The 19,663-nt window shown below is 39.1% G+C and overlaps 2 protein-coding genes and 1 non-coding gene across 3 annotated transcripts; 2 read left to right on the forward strand and 1 right to left on the reverse strand.

Annotated features, from left to right (window-relative positions):
- Positions 1-1,200: 1,200 nt before the first annotated feature.
- Positions 1,201-5,879, forward strand: LOC116253140 (la-related protein 6C-like). Its single transcript, XM_031627918.2, has 10 exons — positions 1,201-1,810; positions 2,809-2,890; positions 3,397-3,494; positions 3,614-3,685; positions 3,754-3,833; positions 3,916-4,012; positions 4,386-4,433; positions 4,516-4,581; positions 4,668-4,802; positions 5,277-5,879. The coding sequence occupies exons 1-10, from the start codon at positions 1,493-1,495 to the stop codon at positions 5,487-5,489; spliced, it is 1,209 nt and encodes a 402-aa protein (XP_031483778.1). The 5' UTR covers positions 1,201-1,492; the 3' UTR covers positions 5,490-5,879.
- Positions 5,880-6,657: 778 nt separating this feature from the next.
- Positions 6,658-6,731, reverse strand: TRNAI-AAU (transfer RNA isoleucine (anticodon AAU)). The gene has a single exon. It is a non-coding gene; the product is annotated as a tRNA-Ile (tRNA).
- A 44-nt stretch (positions 6,732-6,775) lies between these two features.
- Positions 6,776-9,200, forward strand: LOC116252305 (pentatricopeptide repeat-containing protein At1g08070, chloroplastic-like). The gene has a single exon (XM_031626470.2). It carries the CDS (start codon positions 6,833-6,835, stop codon positions 8,741-8,743), a length of 1,911 nt encoding a protein of 636 aa, XP_031482330.1. The 5' UTR covers positions 6,776-6,832; the 3' UTR covers positions 8,744-9,200.
- Positions 9,201-19,663: the final 10,463 nt, after the last annotated feature.

The raw sequence follows: 19,663 nt of genomic DNA on the forward strand, positions 1-19,663 counted from the left end.
CTTTAGGTCTACCAATCAAAGATGAGTTGATGCATGTTCTTGTTGTATCCATGATTCTTTTAACCAGGAGATCCAAGACCAATTTTCATGGATTTGTGAACCCGGTTCGATTCAAAATCTCGAACCAAATTGAGAACACAAAACACATATATAAGAACACAAAATCAAAATTAGAATGTGTAGTCACTTTCTTATATGAATGTGTAGTCGCTTTCTTATATGAATCAACCTCCAAAATCAAAATTATATAAATATTGAACGCAACCCAAGGTGCATTGATAAATCCATGCATCTACATTATCAGTTTTATATTTAATTGAGGGTAGTATTATGAGGAGCTAACGTTGTCCCTTTTTTCCTTTCTGCCCTTTAGGAGCCGTTTGATATACCGAAAATCTTTTTATTTTAAAATCAAAATGCTCAGTTTTTAAGAAATTAGAATTATTAAACAAACAATGTATTTCGTTTTCAACATTAGGAAACCTAAACTTGGAATTCTGATTCCATTTTAGTTTGAGGAATTATGATTCCATTTTAGTTTGAAGAGGAATTATGGTTCCATCAAAAATTACATGCACTGTTCACACCAAACTTGTGTCGTCAACTCGAGTGCCCCTGGATCAAAAAATCCTGGCTTTGCCTGGTAAATTACCCCCGATATATATGATTTCACGTAAAATGGGTTAGATGCCAAAATTGTTAAATACTTTTTAGGCTAAGATAACCTTCATGACACTTTGGCATGCATAATAAATAAGTCAGCAGGTTTTCTCGTTTCAGCAGTCATCTCTGGGACATATAAACTTGGCAAAGTTATGTCTCTCTTTAAACATCCTCCTTGTTTTTGTTTTCTCGTCGACCTATTCATCATTGGCATTTTATTAAACTGTTTATGACTAGAAATATGCTGGTGCTCCCGTTCCATCTAATTGAGGACAATGCAACTGTTATTATCTAACAAGGATTAATCCGGCAGTAGTTTGGAGAACAAGAATTCAAGATAATAATTCATGGTGAAGTTTTGCCCTTCTTAGATTAGATCCATGAAATCTTTGTCATTGTAAGCTCTTAAACGATTTCTTTGTCTTTCTCTATCTCCTTTCTTTTTGGTGGCAGTTTTGGAGTCTCAGATGTATCTCTGTATGGTTCTTTTCAGATCTCTCTCTCTCTCTCTCATGCATTGTTAGCAACTGCTTGCAACATAAAGCTGATGTGGTCTCCCTGAGAGAAGAGCGCCTATACATACGCTCCAAGCCGGTTTCACGTTTTTACTTTTTCTTCCTCCACAACGGAGCAGGTTCCCTGCAAAATCCTCCTTCCCTCCTTTCCCCCACTAAACTTCTTCCACCCGTCCCGTTCATCCGTCCCCAGTACCTGCCAAGAAGGAAACAGAACGTAAAGTTCCCATATCTGCACCACCATCCTCTTGTTTCTTCACGTAACCTCCTCAAACTCGACACTCGGATCCTTGTAGTCGTATTTCCTCGCAGAGATGGCTCAACTTCAGATGCACCGTCCAACGAAAATGGAGGAATCGTCAGAAACGTCGTCCATCGAGAAGACCACCACCATGAGCAAACTCAACGCTCAGGCTCCAGAGTTCGTCCCCAGATCACAATCTCAGACAACCGTTCCTGGCATCGTCTACCCTTGCTTTCATGTTGTTGGCGGTGATGGCTCGCAGATCTGTTACTTTCCTGAGCATGATCTGTTGTCGGCACAGAATCTATGCTCTGGCTTGGCATTTGTTCCTTCCTCCTGTTCAAGGGATGTTCTCACTGAAGATTTGAGACAGAAGATTGTCAAACAGGTTGTTGGATCTCATCACCAATCTTCTTGTGGTTTTCTTTTTATGTTTGATGTTCTTCAATTTGTCATTCACGGCACTATGCTGTCATCTGCGCGCGCGAGAGATGGCTTCTTCTAGTAGTACATGATCAAGACAGGATACAAGAAAAGAATCGTGATGTTTCTTTATTTTCTGTTTGACTTAAGTTGTCAATAATTAAAATGGACGTCAAATTTTCTTCTTGTTATTTTGGCTCTTGACGTTTAACTGTCTCAATTATGAAAAATGCAAGAAAATTTATCTGTATCGACTGGGCTTTTTATAGTGCTTTTTTGCATAGGCCCACATACGCTGATGCTGCAAAAACAAAAGGCTGGATTCCTGATATATTCTGATGAATCAGGGAAAAAAGTATCATCTCGTGCTCTTTTGATAGTGGAAATAAGTGATAGCATTTGTTATTTCTTGTTAAACTGGTTACGCTTCAAGAACTCATCACTGATATTCCTAACGGTTGCTATTTCTCATGAAGTTCAGGAAGATCCGGTATTAGTTTCAACCGTTAGATGCACTCTTTCTTCATTTATGTGAGAATTGTAACTGATATTTCAGCAATCATTTGTGTGGATCTGTAGATAGTCTGGATTAGCGGTTCGATGTGTTCTTTTATGGCCATAGCCTACTAAGAACGGGTAGCTACTGCAATGCACTTAGTTAGCTACTTGTTTGCTTATTGGAAAGGAAATTCTACCTGCTATGATCCTTCAATGTGATCTCACGTATTTTGATCTTCTTACTACATGTTGGAGGGATGACACAAATGTCTATATTTCATGATTGACTGAGCCGTTGGTGTTCCATAAACTTAAAAAGCAAATCTCTGCACAATAACACTTAAAGTAGGCAATAATACACGAAACCCAGTTGACATGTCTGACTTAATCGTTGCTATTTCTTGTCCTTTTCATTGGGAAATAAAGAAAGAGGCTAATCTCTTCAACTCATGATGTTGCTGTCAGGTGGAATACCAGTTCAGCACTGCAAACTTGGCTTGCACTGACTACCTAATGAAGTTCATAAATAAAGATCCTGAAGGATATGGTAAGGAAATTCCATTTTGCTCGGCAGAAGACATGGTTGTTTTGAGATAGAATCTAAAGGGTCTCTGATAGCAGAATGCTGAATTATCTTTTGACAAACAAAGCATTATTATGTGGACCTCTAGAAGACAGTCACTTTTAGGGTGAATGGCAGTTATATGCCCAAACGAAAATTTGAAAGCATAGGAACAGTTCCTTGAGCTACTCCTTGTGCTAACTCCATTTTCTCGTCTAAATGGGAACTATTTATCTCATGTTTCTGTAAATGCACCTAGAATACGAAAATAATTTGCATGAACTAATGGAGTTGGATCAACAAGAGCAGAGAGATGTGATCATAAGAGTCATTCTAATGAACAGAAAAATACACCATAAATAGAAAGAAACAGCAAAATCATATTTTTGGCCAACTTGATTAAGTTCTTTGTTTTCATGCAACCACATCACAAATGAGTAAGTTATGAAGTCTCGGAACTGAAAAGAGCATACTTTACTCCTCTGTAACAGTTCCAATATCAGTTATTTCTTCTTTCAAGAAAATAAAACCCCTCATCAACAATAGCAATGATCTGCTTGCTGCGGCAATTCGGACATCTACAAAACTTGTAAGACATTAGAATGTTACTAGTTGGTGTTGCTCTTCAATTCTGATTTTTTTTTTTCCTTCGCTAACAATATTCATCTTTTTTTTACCTCCCCTCCCTGTCTTCCTCCCTTCCCCAAGGTTGTAAGTGCAGATGGTAAGAAAGTCAAGCGCAAGCATCCGCTTACTGATGCAGAAATAGAAGATTTTCAGGTATTGTCGACATATGCAACACACGTGTCAATTTAGATAAGGGCTTACATCTGCTTTACGTCATGCAGTCACGTACAGTTATTGTAGAAAACTTGCCTGAGAATTATTCTCATCAAAACCTGGAGAAAATATTTAATGTTGTTGGAAGGTGATTTTTTCTTCATCCATTCTTTTCGTATATGAGTTTCATCACAGGGTCAGTTTATTTAACGGCACTTTTCTTCTGGCAGTGTGAAGAATGTACGGATTTGTCACCCACCAGAGGCTAATTCTACCAATTCTGTCGCTTCTAGATCTGTTAAACCCGATGTTCTGGTCAGCAACAAGGTATTTGTTTGTCTTTACATTTTTTTGTCAGAACCCTTAATTTACATGCTGGAAGCTAATGGTGACTTTTCTGTGTTGGTGACAGGTACAAACCAGATCACATCTTCCTCCCATAAGACAATAACATGAAGTGAAGGAAATTAGCCCTCTATTCCACTTAGTAGTAGATCCTAATTTTTGGAATACGTTTATTTCCTTATGGGATGGAAGGGTAGCCCCTCTGTTCTAATTTACATGCCAATATTGGCTTGTACATATTTTTCCACCCTTTTAGCTTTTAGTTCTCTTGACATGGATGAACAATGCCTAGATACATTCATAATGTGCTTCCATTTTCTAATTATGTTTCTTCATGTTTCATTTTCCTCTGAAGTTGCATGCACTTGTGGAGTACGAGAGCGTAACCCAGGCAGAGAAAGCAGTAAGTTTTTCTCCCATTTGAAGATCTGAAAGCTTTTTTGTCATCCAACTGTATTAGACACAAAGCAATATCTGCATTGTAGATCGCAGAGCTAAACGATGAGAACTGGAGAAAGGGCCTAAGAGTGCGACTGCTTCTCAGACGATCGGTATCTATCACTGACTTGAAACAGAAACGTGATTTTGAATAGAAGATGACTTTTCAGTTGCTCACTGGTACTTCTTGCTTATTCAGCCAAGATCTTCCAAATGCAAGAAACAAGAGTTTGGCTTACCGGACGCTAACCACGAAAGTGAGAATATGCATCACACAATATGTGAACTGCTGGAAGGATGTTGTCAACACCTTGAGCATGCAGCTGAGAACACAGTATATTGATTATCTTGGTTTCTTATTGGTGCTCTTATATTAATGATGAATGCTACGGTGTATTTGCTGGGATTAGTTTAAGGAGTTTAACAGTGGTCCAAGTTATCAATCAATCAGTTAAGGAACAATGGCTGTGCGACTGCTTTGTAGTTGGTAAAATAGGCACTAGAATTGCTATATTCTGCGCTTATAATCTTATTGATGATGCAAAAACCATGTCGAGAAACTGGCTCTAGTACTCTAACTAGCTTAGAAATGCTTTTTAATGCAGAAACCGGGTTTCTAACATGATTTTGGTGTTACCCAAACAATTGTTTTCAAAACTCCTGCCTTGTTCATCTGGCAGTGCAGGAAATGCTTGGTTATTCTTTAGACTTCTGTTTTCATTCAGCAGAAACAGCTAAAAATTGTGAATAGCTGCAGCAACATAGTGGCGCTGCCATGCTTCAAATTTTTCTGTTTACTTGTCTGCAGGGTGATGAAAATGCTAAGAGAGGCTGTGGACGGGGTTGGGTGAAATGCCAAGGACATGGACAATCTCAGAAGCCAACTGGTGCCATGTCGGCGCAGCCAAACAGTTCAAGCCATATGAACCAAGCGAACAAGCCTCCAGGACCGAGAATGCCGGACGGCACCCGCGGATTTACTCTTGGCCGAGGCAAACCAGTGTCTCCAAGAATTTTTTAGGATTTCAACTTGTAGCTTAGTTATCACGTTGAGCAGCAAACTGTCACTTTATTTCATATAGGATTTCTCTTTTCTGAACTTCTATATTCTATGTAATTCTGTACGAGGGACTAAAATAAATGCATCAGTGCCATTAGCGAGACGCTTTTCGCCTCTGGCTTTACCCACTCACTCTGTTGAGCAAAAGTACGAAGAAAAAGGAAAGGATGTATTGCAGACGGGATTTTTGAGTGTCAGTCTTCACCAGATCTACTTCCATCTGTATCTGTTCGGACGTCCCATACTCGGTACCGGACAAGCCTTCTCTACAATTCCGAGTTGCACACAATCCGGGAGAAGGTGACATGATTTTTATAACTTTTGTTATGATTGGCGAGGTGGGGTTATGAAAAGAAGATGAAGGGAAGTCGGCATCAAATTCTTGATCCCAATAATTTGAAGGTCTCAAATTAGATGGTAGATTCTTGTCACAAGGTTTGGTCTATAACAAGTTTTTTTGTCACAAGGCCTGGTCTATAACAAGGTTTTTTTGTAACAAGGTTTGGTCTATAACAAGGTTAATGGATAAACATTCTTTGCAGTTATAACTTTTAATGTGCAATTGAACACTTGAACCAGACGTACCAAGATTTTTGTCTATGAGCAAAAATTATCATTATCATAAGAGATAAGGGTATAGATAGAGTAACAGGGATAAGAATAATGAGATATGGGTATAGATAGAGTAACTTTACGAAATATGGTTATTAAGATATGGCAGGATACATGTATATATGCAAAATAGCAAAAAAAAAAATGAAAAGAACATTTAAATAAACAAATGATATAAAGAAAAACATTATATGTTAATAAACAATAACTCTAAAAAATGATTTACAAAATTAAATCAAATAAAATTAAGTAATTTGCATTAGCTTCGAATTACAAAGTCCAAATACCCACTTAAAAGTGCCCATGTGACGTAGGGCATAAATTTACCCACTAATGTTGGACAAGTAATTTTAACAAAGGCACACAGAAATTGCTAGGATACAATACAATGTGTAAACCATTAAAAACTAAATGATACCCATTCGTCTTACTTGCCTTGCCGAAAGATTGCATGAGAGAAAAAGATGTGCCAGAAGATTATATGAGAAAAAAAAGCTGTCCCACGTGAGACGTAACTTGGCCCATGCAGGTCTCGAACCTGCGACCTTCGCGTTATTAGCACGACGCTCTAACCAACTGAGCTAATAGGCCATTGTTGAATGGCATTTGCTTCCGCTCTGTGATGTGCTTAAATTCTGCTCTCCGCTACCACATTACTAGGCTCTTTTCCGTCATCTGGCGACCATGGCGCTATGATTGCGACGCTGGGGCATCAACCCTACAGAGACCCACATCAGGTTTGCTCTTTCTTCCTCCAACGCATCACCGGCATCACTCAACTCAATCAAATCCTTGCCTTCTTCTTCACCAATGGACTCCACAACTCTGACTCCCTTCCCGTCAAGCTTGTCAGTTACTGTAGTTCGATTCGGAGAATGGACGTTGCCTCGACGTTGTTCAATCAAATTCCTCGTCCGAGCGCTTTTCTCTGGACCACCATGATCAGGAGTTACACTGAAAATGGTCCCTATGACCAATCCATCCTCCTCTTCATTCGAATGCGCCGTAAGCTTGTACCACCCAATCATCTGACCTTCCCCTTTGTATTGAAAGGTTGCAGTAGGATGTTGGCAGTCCATGAAGGCCAGCAGATTCATACCAACATTTTTAAATTTGGGTTTTCGTCGGACTTGTACGTAGGAAACACTTTGATTGATATGTATGGGAGGTGCAAGTCAATCGAAGCTGCTCGCCAAGCGTTTGATGAAATGCCTTACAGAGATTTGGTAGCGGATACTGCTATGATTACGGCTTATTGTATGTGTGGCCTTACAGAGGAAGCAAGATCAATCTTTGAAGATGTTTCGGAAGTAAAGGATGTTGTTCTGTGGAGTGCCATGATAGGAGGGTACGTTCAAAATGGGAAGCTGGGTGAAGCTTTGGCTTTGTTTGACAGGATGAGGTCTAGGCGCGTAAAGCCCAATTTTGTTACAATGGTAAGTGTAGTTTCTGCATGTGCACAGGCTGGAAATATTGAGGAAGGAAGACGTATGCATGAGTTCATGGTAGAGAGTCGTATGGAGATCAATGTTGTTATTAGCACCTGTTTGATGGATATGTATATTAAGGGTGGCCTTCTAGATGAAGCCATTGAGTTATTTGAAAGAATTCCTCGCAAAGATGTGGTCGCATGGAATGCTTTGATCAGTGGTTTGTCTAAGAATGGCCATGCTACTAAGGCCCTTGGCCTCTTCAGGAAGATGAAGGATTCATCGGTTTTGCCTAATGCTGTTACTCTCGTTGCTGCTCTTTCGTCGTGCGCGCAGCTTGGTGCTGTAAGTGAGGGCATGGCAATTCATGAATTGGTGAGAAAGATGGGACTGGGGTTGGATTTGATGGTGGCAACAGCACTTTTAGATATGTATGCAAAGTGTGGATGCATGGGGAAAATGCAGCATGTTTTTGATGCCATGCCTCAGAAGGATGTTGTCTCATGGAGTGCATTGATCAATGGCTATGCAATACTTGGATATTCTCAAGAAGCACTTCTTATGTTTACCAAGATGTTAGATGAAGGGGTGGTGCCCAACAGCATCACGTTTTTGGCTGTATTGAGTGCTTGTTCTCATGCTGGGCTGATCCGTGAGGGACAAGAATATTTTGCATCAATGCGCAGGGATTACTTTATAGAGCCCAGAATGGAGCATTATGCTTGCATGGTTGATCTTTTCGCCCGAGCCAGGCTTCTTGACCTAGCTAAAGAGATTATCAATAAAATGCCGTTTGAACCAGGAGCTAGTGTGTGGGGATCTTTATTAAACGCCTGCTTGATCAACAAAAATGTTGACATTGCTGAATGGGCAATGCAGCATCTTGTGCAACTGGAACCAAGAAATGATGGAAATTACGTGGTTTTGTCAAATATATATGCTGCTGCAGGGAGATGGGAAGATGCTGAGAGAATCAGAACAGCTCTTAGGGAACATGCCCGGCAAAAGAATCCTGGATGTAGTTGGATAGAGGTAGAAGGCCACATGCATGAGTTTCTTGTTGGTGATATATCTCATCCTCTATCCTCCCATATTTATGGGATGGTGGATCTGCTGGTTGAGCAGTTGAAAATGGAAAGCTGTTTTCAGCAAAAGAATTGTGTTTCCCGATAGAGAGAAAGAGAGGGAGCAGACATGCAGTTCTATTTATGTCCTGTCCATTATTTATGGATTCAAATGTGCTAGGACAGGAGACTTATAAGCAGAATGAGTGAGGGAGATCCATAGATGAACGCAAACTGATGTTTTGATTTGCTACTATCCTGTTCAAGAAGATAATGCGGGAAATTACGTTACATTTCACAACAGAACATCTAGCTCTGTTTGTCCGGATGAATAGCTGTTCAGTCGCTATCAGGTGGTATCTCACATATCTGAACTGCAATCCATGTACTAGAAAGCAAACCTTATCTACTTGTATTCCTCGAGGAGAAGAGATCGAGTGATGCACAGCCAAGTACTTAGCAACTCAAGCCCCCTTTCTGTTGCTGCCTATGCTGGCTAGCAAGTCAACTAGAAAACCAGCGGATATTTCTTTCCATTTTTATGTGCAGCAAAGTTAGTTAATCAATTTGAAAGTAATTGATGATTCCAATGTAAATTGTGGAACCAATTTATGCTTAACAAATATGAGGGTAGGTGGTGGCGGTGGCTTGTACGCCATAAAGGACACATGTACAACTTCCCAGCTGCGGCTACTTAATTTATACAAGAAATTCTTCGAAGCTGCCAGGCAGGTCACATATAACCGACTCTAACATCAAAACTTCTTTTTACTGCCCATAGTACAACACAGTATGATCCCATACGCTGCTCTTAGAGGTTGTTTTCTTATCAGCCGTTTGGTCAATATCTTATTGCAAAAGCCACGCGGACGCGATAAACAAAATAGGAGACCTCACCCAAACTTTTGGACTTGCACACTTATAAAAGATGCTCATTTCTTGCAGTGCGGTCAGTTTCTGCTATCTCTTTTTTATTCCATCATGAAGAAACGACTGTTATGATGCCAGAGATAACCGTGCTACTTCGCCTTGCAGTTGTCTCCCAACAGTGTAAAATTTTGAGACGAGGGTCCCCTAAAATCTGAAGCCTTTCATCAGATGAGCCTATACCCACAAGAAGCCCCATTGAGGTTTGAGTCTGTAACCGGCCATAGTGCCACAAGGAGCCACAGCTGCTCTAGTCCTTTGGTCTCTTTTATCTCCCAGTACTATCTAAGGGAATGCTCAACTAAACTATCTTCATATATCAAAAGTGCAGGAACGCATGGTGATCTTAATCTGTTCTCCTCATCTTAGGGATAAATTATTCCAGATACACTACAAATTCTTACTCAACCCTTATTTCAGCAGCAAAAAAGGAGGTGAACCACTGCCACCACAAGAACTTTCTCATGCAGGAAACACCAACAGTTATCAGACTGAAGATGGCCAAATATCCCCATCTTGACAATTATTTTTATAATTAGAGTTTGGAGGGACGTTCGATGACTCGAACTAAACTTTATCGAGAAACACACGATAACTCGTAGAAATAGATTTCACATGGCTAATCAAACACTTTGATTTAAGACCGAAGGCTCTCCTTCCTTTAATCAAGGTTAAAAAAATAATAATGAAGTCTCAATTGTAGGTCTTAGGTTGTTTGGTTTTCGGCATGAATTTTTTTGTCACATAATTGAAGACGTATCACATAATGTTCATAAGGAGGTAGCTTAGATTCTAATTTTGAAGTGATGCTAGATCTTAGCATTTTAAGCCCCTGGTTCTAACAAGGATATAATTTTTTTGTTTAAAGAAGCGAAAAATACACCATAGATTTATAAAATATATGCATCTCAAGTCAAGCGCCTTTTGAGTTGAGATTCATCAATTTGAGGTATAAGATTGGCCAATAATTTTCAAATTGACGTTTTGCTAAAGGAATGATTTTAAGGTGAGCCCCATTTGGGGACGTCAATAAAAATTTGATTTGGATACGATATCCTACCAAACTGCTTCAAAAAAAATGAGACATGAAAGATATTTAATATCCAAATCAGATTCAAACATTATATTCGGATTCAAATTTGAATAAACATCATATTGGGTTCAGATCAGATTTGGAATTTAAATGGATATCATGCACCAAATGTCAAACATTTTGAAAGTTGGTTCATAACATACGGTAATGCTATTCTGATTTGCTTTGAAAAGCAACATCTTGCTGGAGAAGTGAGACCAACCCAACAAAATTTAACCGTGAAAACCCTACTGATTAATAGCAACAACTTTTTTATTAAATCATTCAAAATGAGAACATGAACTATATGTGTACAACTCTTAGAGTTGTCAGTAGTGAAAGAATTTTTCCTTCTTTTTTTTTTGGGTAGTTGGAAGGAACAAGAAACAAGCAATATTAATATTTTTTGTTTAATCTAATTCAGCTAATTTTCTATTATTTCCAACAAAAAAACTTAGGAGAGGGTGTAACCAGTTTACAAAATCCTGGTTTTGGTCATTGTGGCTCATTTTTTGAGGGGCACGCTGCACTAGGGAAGGGGATCCCCAGTTGAGTCTGAGGTTCAGTTGGCCGCACCTGGAAAAAACTTGAGTGAGATAGAAAGTGATAGCGTACGGACAACCTGCAGGTCTCGAGAGAGGTGAAAATAAAAAGGGGGGAAAGAAAAGAAGAGATTCCTTTTGAGCGCAAACACCCACGGACCTCCCTTTTCACTCCTTCGTCGGCCGTGAACTGAGAAAACGGAAAATGAAAGCGGTCGAACCGAAAAAACGGAAATAGGAACAGCCGAAATGCATTTTATGGCTTCTGCGGACGCGTTCGACTTTTTAATTAAGACAGTAAGAAATTCAGAAGGCGTAGAACAAATTATGATCCCAGACCTTCAGACGACAACAAAAAGTGCGAAAAGGGTACTAGTTTTAATTTTTAAGTAACACGAATATATAAACAAAAAAATAAATTGCTCCAAATTATAAAAATATAAAATCAAGACACTTTTTATTGAATATGGATACCGTGAGACGGACTAAAGAATTGAAGCCAAAACGGTGGACCGCCAGAAGAATTTATTTAAAGTAATCTGCGACACACAATCAGATGCGGAGACGTTGACATTGCATTGATAAGATCGAAGCGGAGGAGAAGAGCGTCGCGATAGATAGTTTTGCAATCAATCATGAGAGCCCAATACCACTTGCTCTTTATTTTATTTCTTTTTGACTTGACGAAGCCCTCGAACAACTAAATGTTTGGTTCGATCTTTATTTGTGACTCACGGAAGTTGAGATGATTGAGCAATGAAGAAAGAAAGAGCAAAAACTGAAGAATCTGCTTCAATCTTTATAACTAAACAATAAACTAAATTTCCATTACCAAACAACCAAAATCATATATTTATTTCAATCACAAGTCCTTGAATTGCAACAATGGCTTTATACTTTTTAAATGAAAAATAATAAAAAAAAATACAATTTTTAACATCGTGAAGTGCTTAGTTTTAGGAGCTCGAGGCAGCCAACACTTGGGGTTGACCATAAAGACCGGACTCCAAAGCCAAGCGACAAACAAAGACCCCATTGCTGAGAATATCCAAAATCCAAACCCGATGGATCTCTGGATCGGGTCTGGAGCAACGTAGCAAAGTTTATACAAACATACAAATATTCCTTGAGGTTCAGTATCGTAATTTAATTTTTTTATTTAAACAATGTTACCTAAATTGGCTCGGTGAATTAACCGGCTAAATCAAGTCAGAATCGAAATCTTTTGAGAAATGGGAAGAAGTTACTATTGGATCATATTTTCAAAAGGGAAAAGGCAAATAAGAAACCAATTAAAGTTAATTTGAAGAACGCTTGAGGAAAGAAGATAAGGAAGAATAATGAAGAAGGAAAAGAAAATGAATTCGAGAAACGGACAAGGTGAGAATTATTACAGGAAAGATTCTTCACATTATACGAAAATTGCACCGGCGTCCAACTCCCGACCTCTTCAAGCTGGCTTCGCTTACTCGTAGCAAGGTGAATGGAGTTGTTTAATGGAAGAACACAAGTGTCTTTTCTTTTTCTTCTCCACCATGATCTATCTTATCATGATATGATGTTAACTTTACAAATACAAATTTTCTGTGGTTTTATGATTTTCTTTCTCATACTGTAAAGCTACAAGGATGCCGAGATATTCTTGAGATTTTGCAGACAGAAAGTTAGCACATTGCACGATTTGTAGCAGAAAACTTCTGTTGAAATTTACCGATTAGATAACTGTGGTTCAGAGAGAAACAAGAGAGACAGAGCAACTAAGATGCACATTGACAAGAGCGCTAAAGATAAACAGGTGAATGCGAAGAGAAAAGAAGGACAAAATTTCTAGAGAGAGAGAGAGGAGAGACTCAAACCCTGGAACCAGAGTTCAGCGGGGCCTGGCCGCGAGCTCGCTTGGCCTCAGGCGTCTCCACTGTCACGGTGACCGGACCGCCGCCGTTGCCGGCAGCGGAATTGTCCATCCTACCATCGATGCACGACGCGAACCGTTGCTCCATCCACCCCTCGACGTCGAACCTCCTCCCTCCGACGAACCTCCGGCCGCTGCACACCCACCCGATAACGCCGGCCACCGCCCCCAGGAATGCGATCACGACGAGCACCGCGATCACCGGACCCACCGACGCGTTGCCGGGGTGAGATGAGTACCCCGGCTGCTGAATTTCCGCCACCTGCCCCCCTACTACTGGCATCGACATGCCGCTAACCGCCTTTTTAACCCCTCCGGTAAATCACTGGCGGTTAAAACTTAAAAAAGCCAAATCCCCGGTTCAGCTTTCTCTCTCCTCCAGCATCTCGCCGCTGTGAAATCGGGTGATGGGCACCGCTGAAAACCCCAGAAAAGGTAAAAAGTAAGCCTTTCTGTGGAAGTGGGGACCGACGAACGGATGCCTGCCGGCTTTCCGGTACCGGCAAAAGGAGGAAAATGATGGTAAAAAGGTTGAACAAAAAAAGTCAGTCCGGCGACGAGCCGCCACAGAAACAGGGAGGATTCAGGATGGACGACACTTCTATTGATTCGAGTTGGGATCCCAACTTTCGAGTCGGTAGTCAAGCGAAAGACGGCCTCCTGGTTTGAAGTGATAGGGCCGGTCGTTAAAACCCTAAGAGAGATCCACGGACTCTACACTGTATAGAGAAAGAGGGAGAGAGAGAGAGAGAGAGAGAGAGAGAGAGAGAGAGAGGGGTTTAGTCTGAGAGAAGTGTCAGCTGAAGGGTTTGATGATGGTAGTCGGGATCATGACAAGGGATGAAGTATTATTTTATCTAGAGAGGGAGAGAGAGAGAGAGAGAGAGAGAGAGGGGGGTCAAACCAGGGAATCTTATAATGCAGAAAGAGGAGGTATTCATTCATATGACAGACAGGCGCAGGCTAACCGCCATGAGAGGAATGTCCTTATGTTGCAGAGTTGACGTGATGAGGAGAAAGGTGACTAATCAGGCTTATTCCTCCTCTTTTCCTTTTCTCATATTTTTCTACCCTCTTTCTCACCATTCTGCATCGTGGCAGCATCAAGAGGAGAGCGTGTAACCAGAAATGTTTTGAAGGAGGGCAGCAAGCGACAGGATCCAATGGCTCCGGTTCTGTCTGTCTTTTACTTTTCGGCCTCTGAGCTCAACGCCCTCCTTTGATTATGTCATCGACATGTCACGAGTTCGAATCTCCTGGCTCCTGCCATCTGCTGCTGCCAGCCCACGTTAGATGCTGTACTCCTTGGTGGCGATAGATGACAGATCCCTTGTTTGTAATTATGAAAATATTTAGTTGGCATCCTTTTTTTTGTTTTTTGAAACACATGTTTTTGAGCCAAATCTTTTGTTTTCTATTTTGACAGTACTACCGAATTGGACGGCAATTCAAGCTCTCTAGAGTTGCTTAGCAAATTGTTGAACTGCAAGAAAAATAACGAGAAAAAATGTAATGGACATGTTTATTACTTGACATACTTGGCACTTTTCCTCCTTGTTTTTGCTCAATAAGATGGAACAAACAATTGTTATAGCTAGTATCACTATTCACTCACTCAAATATGTATTTAGTTTTTCTAACAATTTGTTAAATAAGGTTCTAACTTTGGTATTGGATTCTTGAGTAAAGTATGGGTTTTATTGGAACAAATTATTTACAGAGAGTGTTATTGTTCTTAGAACCCTGTTCCTGTGAAAGGAATTTACTTAAACTCACAAACCAATTTCTCAGAACTCATTAAAAAACTTAATTTTCACAAAACTAAATTTTATTTTTTTTTCACAAAATTTAGATAAATGGGATCGTCATTCAAACCCCTCCTTAAAAGTTTCAAGATTGAAAGGGTCCTTTATGCTGCAAGCTTTGTTGGGGGTTTAAAGTGACTTCTCACTTTCAAGTCCTTGGCAAATTTTCAAGTCCTTTGGCAATAAGTCTAGTTTGCTTTATTTTTATTTTTTTTACTAAGAAAGCATTGGTCTTCATTATTAACAAAAAAGTAATATGTACCCACTTCTCCATTATTAACAAAAAAGTAAATATGTATAACTAGGAAAGAAAAAAGATGCAATGCATCATTAGGATCAAAACCAAAGAACCAGGAAGAAAAAAGATGCAATGCATCACAAGGATCAAAACCAAAGAACCAGGACCATAGCACAATGCCCCGACAAACCAAGCCAAAAAAGCATATATTATTATGGGTAGTAAATAGTGGTAAACACCACACTCAAGTTGAAGGATGTAACGTAGGTCTATTCAAACCCCAAAACAAGCTAGAATTTAAAGATTATTGTCCTTTAAGGTTTTATGCCCAAAAGGTTTCTCTTGAGTAAACATTAAAATAAATAAACCTTAACCAATTACATCTGTATTGTTTTGGTTGAGCAGGAGCAAACCGATTTTGGCTCAAGTGAGTTCAAGCCAGGTGACCATACTTGCCTTATGTGATTTAATATAAACTAACTTCCTAGGCATGTGTATCTACCTTCCATGGCCTCTTTAAGCGATCCTTCCACAAAGTTAGTACTCATTTCCATACTCTACCTAATTCCATGCCAATGGGAGTTAGTGATAATTCATTTATTGGTGAGTACAAGAGTATTGTGTGTCACGTGCAATTGATTTTTATTATTTTAAATATTTTATAAAGTTTTTATATATTCTCATTTTGGTGAAAATAAATATAATAAATTTTTTAATTAAAAAAATGTTTGGCTTTACCACATATGTCCTATTTAACAAGCTTAACGGCAAATTGTGGTTGGTGGTACAGCCTTGAGGGGTGTAGTGAGACGGTTTATTCCAAAGGGGTCTTTATTGTGAAATTTATGGTCGTTGTTACAACTAAGTGCATTGTTGTTCTTTATCATAAAAGGTCTCGAAACATGTTATGTAAACTTTGTGAATGAATGGGACAGAAGGAAGGGAGAGCGGGTTATGACCTCTCTTCAAGTTAGTGGAAAAATAGCCACTGCCCCTAAAAAAGAGTGATGGTTGGCAACAGTTGTAAGGAAAAGTAGATTCCTTCTAGCTTATCCAAATGACTCAAACAATGAGTAGGATGAACCAGGAACTGTCAAGATTTTGCAAACTGTCTATTCTAAATTCCACCTGGATTGGAATTGGAATTGATATTAGACCAAGTCTAAGTCCAATAAAATGGCCCATCTGTACAAGAACTCAACAAGCTTGTTTGATATGAAGAATATTATGTCTAATTTTGGAACACATATTCAACTACATCAATTACACATGTTTCGGAAAATATAACATTCTTGTTATCAGAAATATAGTGTGGCTATCAATGCATTAAAAAATGCTCAGAGTTATATGGTTCTAGTATCGAGATTTTGATGGATAGAGATGTCCATGCCATAGATTGGACTTCCACTCATTCCAAATATAATCCGGATAAAAGTTGAGGATACGTACTTCTGCAGATTTGGATTCATATTTAATGGATTGAACTCTTAAACCTAATGGGATCGGATCCACGCACCATGGTTTTACATAGCAACTCAGGTCTATTTTTTTTGCCAATAAACGGCCATGTAAGGCCTTTCTTTGTTTCATTTTAAGAAAGAACAAGGAAAAATAATGTCTTTTCAAAAAAATGTGTTCTCTGTGACTATGATATATATATATTCTCATTGCACCCGCACCTTTTTTTTTTTTTTTTGAAACTTGTTGCATCAGCACCCGCACCCATGTGACATAGGTCTGATGTTCTCACCGCACTTGCACCCAATTTTTTTTAAACTTGTCGCATCAGTACCCTCACCCACACCCAATTTTTTTTTAAACTTGTCGCATCAGTACCCTCACCCACACCCAATTTTTTTTTAAACTTGTCGCATCAGTACCTGCACCCACGCCCAATTTTTTTATTTATCGCATCAGCACCCGCACCTTGCACCCATGTGACATAAGTCTGATATATAAAGGTTAGGTAGCTACCTACTACCTATCTGCATACATATGAACCCATTCACCTTAGGGCATCAGGCTCATGTTTGACTCAAGATTGACGCAGCCAAATTTTTGTATGTGTGCTTTTATATCACATACTTGGATTCATTAACCAATGCTTGTAAACAATCTTAATGTGGTGATTTTTCTGTACATTTTTCTAATTTTCTTTTGCATTTAACGTCGAAACTTCAGTGATATGGTTTTTTGCTGTTTGGCTTTTCCAGTCAATTGATTCTTCCATGTTTATTAGTTGTATAAGTTGCTTTCTTTGTCTATCGTGTTGATGTTTGGATTTGATTTTGATTAATTGTGTTTGCATTTATTGATTAGCAAAAGACAATTGTTGCTATGACATTGTTTCTCAATGCACATAGGCAATGGTATTCTAAAAAAGGCAGTGTGCACAACATAGATAATTGGTCCCTACAACCCTATAAATCTTACTGTACAGTGAAAAAAATGTAGTTCTTCTGTATATTCCTAATACATATACATACATATATATATATCGTTCTCGTCTTATAATCCTTTTGGCCTCCCATCTCTAACTGCTATAATTTTCACTCATGTTGAAACTATTTGGAAGCCCTCTAATACTTTCAACAAATTTTCTCCTTCAGATTGCACTGAACTTTGAATACATGTCAAAAGAAAGGAATGAAAATATGACAGATGGTTGAGATTCAAATGTCCCTCAAACTTAAAAGTTCCCTTTTCTAGGATTCATTTCTCATCAATGCCTCAGGTTCCTGTTGGGAGTCATTTATTTGGTTTTCACATTTTTCTTTTCTGCGAATATCATTCATATTGCAGAATGTTAAAGTGCATATTTTGCTGCAACATTGCAACTGTTGAGAAGGTCAGTCACTTGAAATGATGATTGGTGTAACTTATCTGGATAATAGGTCAAATTGTTGCCTTTGGCATTTTGAGGCTAGCAGAACCCAACTTTAAGTTGCATTATTTTGTCCAGATTTTCTCATCGACTTTTAGCAGCAAGGATGTCATTGATCCTATTATAATGAGAAAGCTCTGCCATTGGAGAATAAGGACGTTTAATGGGCGTTGTCGAAGAAAAGGGTTATCTTTTGGGACGTTCACCTTGGAGACTTTGTACCTTGTCTTTCATTGTCTTTTCCAATTTATTGCTGAATTTTGACACAATAATGTTATTAATATTTACCATCGAAACAAAGTTTTACAATTTCATAAAAGTAAGAAGCGTTTTTTTGTTCCTCTTCTAATATTCTGTTGTTGGATTCCATGTATATCTCCTCTACGAGCGGAGCTTGTGACAAAATCCTTCACAAAATTCTTAAATGTTTCATCTGCAACTTTAGGTTGCCAGTTCTTGTTCACGTTGCGTACCCTGCGTTTGTGACATGGCAGAGACATCCCGACGCACTTTAGCAGCTTTATTTTTGCTATGACGTCAGACCAAATCTATAATGGTGATGCATTTGAATTGAATGGTTTATGGAGAACTTTTTTTTTTTAATTGTTCTCTTTATGCCTCCGCTTGAAAGATTTTTTTGCTGAAAACCTGGACTCCATGACTTGTAGGATCCCCACATTGAGGGAGTAGATAGTTAAGAGTCTTTATTAAGTCCATAGTTTAGCAGCTTCCGGGAATCATAATGGAACAGTAATGACTAGAATAGAATGATTTTCATGTTCCACCTAGATCATGCTGTCATGGTTTTAAAATTTTTCCTGATCATGATCAATATAGATTGTTGATGTTAGCAACGTTGGTTTTGGATCTCTCTCTCCCATATTCAGCCCCTGCATCCGGGGCTGGGACTGAAGTTTCTGATAATAAGAGCTAACCACGATCATGATTTGATGAATTTGTTACTACCTTCCTCTGTTTCCACTTAGCTTTCGTTTTGAAGCTTGTTGTTCCCCTCTCAAACACTTGTTGGGAGATGGTAATATCTTTGAACATTGGCTTTAGTTTTCATCTCGCTCTCTCTCTCTATTCACATAGAACACTAGAAAATACTCCAAACAAGTTTTTCCAGCATGAAGTCTTAGCTTATGCAGCGTTATAATAAAACTGTTCTTGTTTTTCAGATCGCTCGTCTGAATAACCTGGATATAGATGCTCTGGAATTTGCGTGCCAATTCTGCAAGATAAGCACGAAGGAATATCTAGTAAGGGAAGGAAATGCTACCGAATACTTGAGACCTCTCATTCGAGCTGCAGACAGAGGGTGCATGCAAGTCGTTAGTTGGCTTCTTGGAAAAGGTTGCACAGATATGGAGCTCTGTCTTGCCCTCACAGCTGCAATCTCAAGCTGCCAAGTTGACGTAGCCAAATATCTGTTAGAGAACGTTGAAGGCGACATTCTCTCAGCATTTGGCATAGACATTGTTAAGGCAGCTGGGAAACGAAGCCCCAACTTGTTAACAGGGTGGGCTACCTGATGGAATCTACGTATGAATTGTTGAGCACATTGTAAGATCAGGAGAGAAAGGTGCCAGTCCAGAGCTAAGAGCATTTATGTCCAAGATGTGGACTAAAAATGCATTTCTTCAGGG

Source organism: Nymphaea colorata, chromosome 4 (assembly GCF_008831285.2).
Source record: "Nymphaea colorata isolate Beijing-Zhang1983 chromosome 4, ASM883128v2, whole genome shotgun sequence".
In the NCBI taxonomy this organism is placed as follows: Eukaryota; Viridiplantae; Streptophyta; class Magnoliopsida; order Nymphaeales; family Nymphaeaceae; genus Nymphaea; species Nymphaea colorata.

Coding starts and splice junctions, on each gene's coding strand:
- LOC116252305 (XM_031626470.2), top strand. CDS start 6,833: ATGATTGCGACGCTGGGGCATCAACCCTACAGAGACCCACATCAGGTT.
- LOC116253140 (XM_031627918.2), top strand. CDS start 1,493: ATGGCTCAACTTCAGATGCACCGTCCAACGAAAATGGAGGAATCGTCA. Junction 3,495..3,613: donor TTCGGACATCTACAAAACTT/GTAAGACATTAG, acceptor CCCTTCCCCAAG/GTTGTAAGTGCAGATGGTAA. Junction 4,013..4,385: donor ATGTTCTGGTCAGCAACAAG/GTATTTGTTTGT, acceptor TTTCCTCTGAAG/TTGCATGCACTTGTGGAGTA.